Raw genomic sequence first — 4,288 nt, 5'->3', positions numbered from 1 at the left:
TATTTATTGCCATTATTATGTGTGTTTTAAGGTTTTAACCTATTGACTGCTGACTAACCAAATAGAAAAATGATAAAGATTGGAAAAATTATCTCAAGTAACAGTCTGAGTAAATCAGCCTTTATTTTTGGATGCTCAGCCCTTTTCAAGTGAGAGAAAAGTGCACAAAATATTAGGTCAATTTTGAGAGAGGCTGTAAAGCATTATATTCATCATCCTTTGGTGTGACGTTCTTTTGGAGGTAGATAGCTGTCACTACTTGACTTATTTAATATTTGTTCTGTTTACAACAATTCTGCACTAAGTAGTGTCACTGCTGATCATGTTTACTATTGTTAACATTGAATTTGACAGATAATTCCAATTCAGTTGTTGTCAATGCTTGTCAAAGACATAGTATTAAAGATTTCAGCAATGTTGCACAAAAGTGTCTATAATTTGTTGCACAAAATAAGAAAAGTTGTTTATTATGATGTGTTTAAGGTAAAAAAGATAAATGGGGATATATTTCCCCCAAAAAACATGTTCTATATAATGGTAGTTATTAGAGAGGATTTTTACCAATTATCGCAATATTGCGATATTATGATATCGTGAGCCATGTATTGCGTATCGTATCGTATCTTGAGGTACCCAGTTATTCCCAGCCCTAGTAAACGAGGTCCACTCTTAGTATCTCAAGACCCCAACTGCTTTGGGGCTGTATTAGTTAGCACCCCTTCGCTTTTCTAGCTACATGCAGATCGCACAACTCAGACCCACTGGGAAAGTCTACTCCAGGTCTTTGGAGTGGAGAGACAATATTTAAACTTCTGACCAAGAAAGAAAAGGTTTTTTTTTTTGTTTTTTGTTTTTTTTCCACTCAAAGATGACCAGACCAGCTATAAGTCCTACAAAGTGCTATAGGGTTTATGGGAGTTCAGGGACACAGACAGAAAGATAAATGGATGCAAAATTGTAGCAATCAAGTCGAGCCGAGTCATACCAAATACTCTTAAAAATGGGTGCCAGTGCCTCCCTGCTTTTAAGGGGTTGGATTGGGGGGTTAAACCACCAAATGTTTCCTGAGTGAGGCTGTGTCTACAGCAGATGAGTCAAATGCGGAGACTAAATTTCACACACTTAAGTGCGCGACAACTAATGTGACATTAACTAACTTTTAGGAATGAAGAGATTAGACAATCAGGGAGTCATTTTATGTGTTCATCATAAAGAAGCTTACATGTTCCAAACAATTATGAAGATTATGCACCTGTTTTCAGCTGCATTTGATCATGTATTCCAAAGTTTACATCTGCACTGTTTATTTATTCTTGTTTAAATTAAACTTTTTTACTTTCTTTTAATTTGATTTCTTTCTTCTTAGCAGGTTAACGTAGAATTGCAGCCTCTGGAGGATCCTACACCTTGATGCTGGTGGGACTCGAGAGACCCCAGCAGCTTAAATATGTGATGGTATTTTAGCAGCTGCTCTCTTAATCCGATGCATTTGCATTGCAGAAATGTTCCTCATTTGCCCTTTATTTGCACCAACTTGTGTGTCGAAATCAGCCAAAAATCCCTTAATAGTACAATGATCATGCTTACATTTTCATTAAATATCCAAGATTTTCATACCTTGTCTAGGACATTCAACTATTTCATACTTTGCAGCAGCAAACCTTTTCTTTCTTCTATTGCTGGAAATTGTTGGTCTGTTTAATAATGTGGAACGCCTTTCTTTGGTAGTTTTTCCTTTATTTGAACTCACCTGACAAACTAAAAATCCCAGGTGTCTGAGATTGATGTCAGTGATCCAAAGAGCCTCGAGACTTAATATCATCCATGAGTTTCATTTAAAAAACAAAGAATTTTCTCTTTTTGCCACTTTAATACAATTTGCATCATAATTTAGAACACACTACATATCCCATGCGTACCCTGTGCATGCGGTATTCACGTGCGGTCAGTAGAGGGACAATTCTCTCACCTTACTGTCTGACTGTCACTACTGACTGTGGGAGGAAGCTGGAGTAGCCGGACAAAACCCACACATGTACAAAGAAGACATTCAAATTCCACATGGAAAGGACCAGCAGGGTTTGGAACCAGAGTGCTAACCACTCCACCACTGTTCAACTTCCACAGATAATATTTGCTCTTTGTGACTCGCTTCTTGTTTTTTGTTCATTTTTTCAGAAATGCTGATGATCATGTGGTGCACCCTGTGACCATGGAACCAACATCAGGAAAACTCAAATCCAGAGTATGGGCTATTGCCACACATTTACACAACCAAGACTGACACAACAGAAATCTAAGAACTGACAAATCAAAACAGTAAAACAATTAGATAACTTGACCAAGTCGGACTGAAAACTACTCTCAGCTATCCTGAGGATAAATTGACTTTGTAACAGAAACAGCAGAGAATAAGATGAAACTTAATATGAATTCTAAAAGATCATGATTGCAAAGCATCAATGAAACCAGAACATTAAAGCTCTAATCATCTCACGGAGATGCACAAAACTACACACTGATCCTTTTCTTCACAGCACAGAAGGAACATGTTGCTTAATGCTCCTCAGTCCTGCAAGGTTTTTGCTTCCATATGATGAATCACAGTCAAAATGAAGCTCCTACTTTTTGTTGTTTATATTTTAGAATGTTGAAAATTTGGAATCTTTAATTCAAGATTTTGTAGGCAAATGATTAGCCTATCACATGTCTGGTTCTGCAAGGTCACTGCATCTGCCAGTTTCACATGCAACCTTTTTGGCTGGATTCGGCACAGAGTTGATAAGACCAAAAGCTGGCGCTTCTTCAAAACCCAAAGAGTCCAGATGGTGCTGACTTCACTGCCAACAAACCTAACTTGTCCATATTTCCATTTCTGGAATCAATAAAAAGTGGCAGCGAACGTTTTTTGGCCTCTGCGTGTAATCACAGTTGAACAGTCTGCTTTTAAGAATTTAGCTGATTTAGAGAATCGAGGAGCGAGCAGAGAGCCAGAAATGGATGGTATTAAATTAGGAGTGAGAAAAGCAAACAGGGACTGCCCGCTTGGTCAGATGTTTTTCAGCGTGGTGTCTCCTTTAAAAGGATGCCCTGACGGTCGACGCCTCACAGCTTTTGGTCACGATGTTCAGGATTTTGGCTGCATTCGCTGTGTTCCTGCAGACAGTTTCTGCCACCTCCGTGAGTTTCAACCAAAACTGATTTGTCACATCAAAAAGATGTAAATGTCTGTTTATATGTTCATGGAATTGTAAAAAAAAAAAAAACAGCCAGCTGATGCACAACCAGCAAGATTTTGGTTGTAGTATATTGGAGTTAGAATAAAATATTTACACTTTCTTGAAATATCAAAATCAGGATTTGATTTGTCAATGCAAACAAAAACAATAGTTTGCATTATAGTTAATTATTAATTAATAATTAATTAATAATTAATTATTCAGGAAAATGAATTAATGAATTTTCTCTTTTTTATGTCGTGGTAGCTCGGGGTTGTGAGCACGGAGGGAGGGCTGGTGGAGGGACAAAACATCGTCCTGGAAAACAACCGCTATGTGGACGTCTTTAGAGGAATTCCTTATGTTGATTTACCTGGAAGGTTTGAGAAGCCCAAACGCCACCCCGGCTGGGACGGTGGGTACCCTTACCAGAACTTTAATGTAATACAATTTGTATCTCGGTAAACAAAACCACAGCTGTAACTTTCTCCCGTCAGTCTCAAGCTGCTCATGTTGATGTTTTTTTTACACTTTCTAAAGGTTTTTCTGATTCTTAAATTGCTGGAAAAAAGATAAGAATAAACAGAGAAATGGAAATTAATGCAGGATTTCAGCTTGTCGGGATCTTCATTTCTAAATAAGATGTGTTATTTAAAAACACGTTACATCCACATCAAGATGGGTATGGAGCTAAATTGAGGCCAGTATTATTTGAAACCCAAAATTAAACACATTTAAAAAAATTTGGGGGTTTGGTTAATAAAACATAAAATGTGCCAAATGTTTTGCTATTCCAAAATTAACCTAATTATTTTCTGCTTCAAATGTTCTGTCTTTTAGGTTTCAAAACTCAAAATTTCAAAACTTTTTTTTCAAACCCAGAACATTTGAAGCTGAAAATAATTTTGTTTATTTTCGAATATCAAAAAAGCTTTGGACATGTTACCCTTTTTTTTGTTTGGCCAAACACCAATATTTTTTCCGATTTGTTTCATTTGGGTTTCAAATAATATTGGCCACAATTTAGCACGTGTGTGTATTTGTGTGCAACTAGAGAACCATAAAAAAAA

The 4,288-nt window shown here is 36.9% G+C and overlaps 1 protein-coding gene across 1 annotated transcript in view; it reads left to right on the top strand.

Moving 5' to 3' along the window:
- Positions 1-2,197: 2,197 nt before the first annotated feature.
- Positions 2,198-4,288, top strand: part of LOC112140354 (bile salt-activated lipase) — a 9,744-nt gene continuing 7,653 nt past the window's right edge. The window contains exons 1-3 of the mRNA XM_024263286.2: positions 2,198-2,245; positions 3,085-3,180; positions 3,486-3,633. Of these exons, the coding sequence (XP_024119054.1) occupies positions 2,213-2,245; positions 3,085-3,180; positions 3,486-3,633 (277 nt within the window). The 5' untranslated portion in view covers positions 2,198-2,212. The remainder of the gene's footprint in view (positions 2,246-3,084; positions 3,181-3,485; positions 3,634-4,288) is intronic.

This window comes from Oryzias melastigma, linkage group LG12, assembly GCF_002922805.2.
Source record: "Oryzias melastigma strain HK-1 linkage group LG12, ASM292280v2, whole genome shotgun sequence".
NCBI lineage: Eukaryota > Metazoa > Chordata > Actinopteri > Beloniformes > Adrianichthyidae > Oryzias > Oryzias melastigma.
Note: the sequence above shows the minus strand (reverse complement) of the source record. Positions and strands in the feature narration are given on the sequence as shown.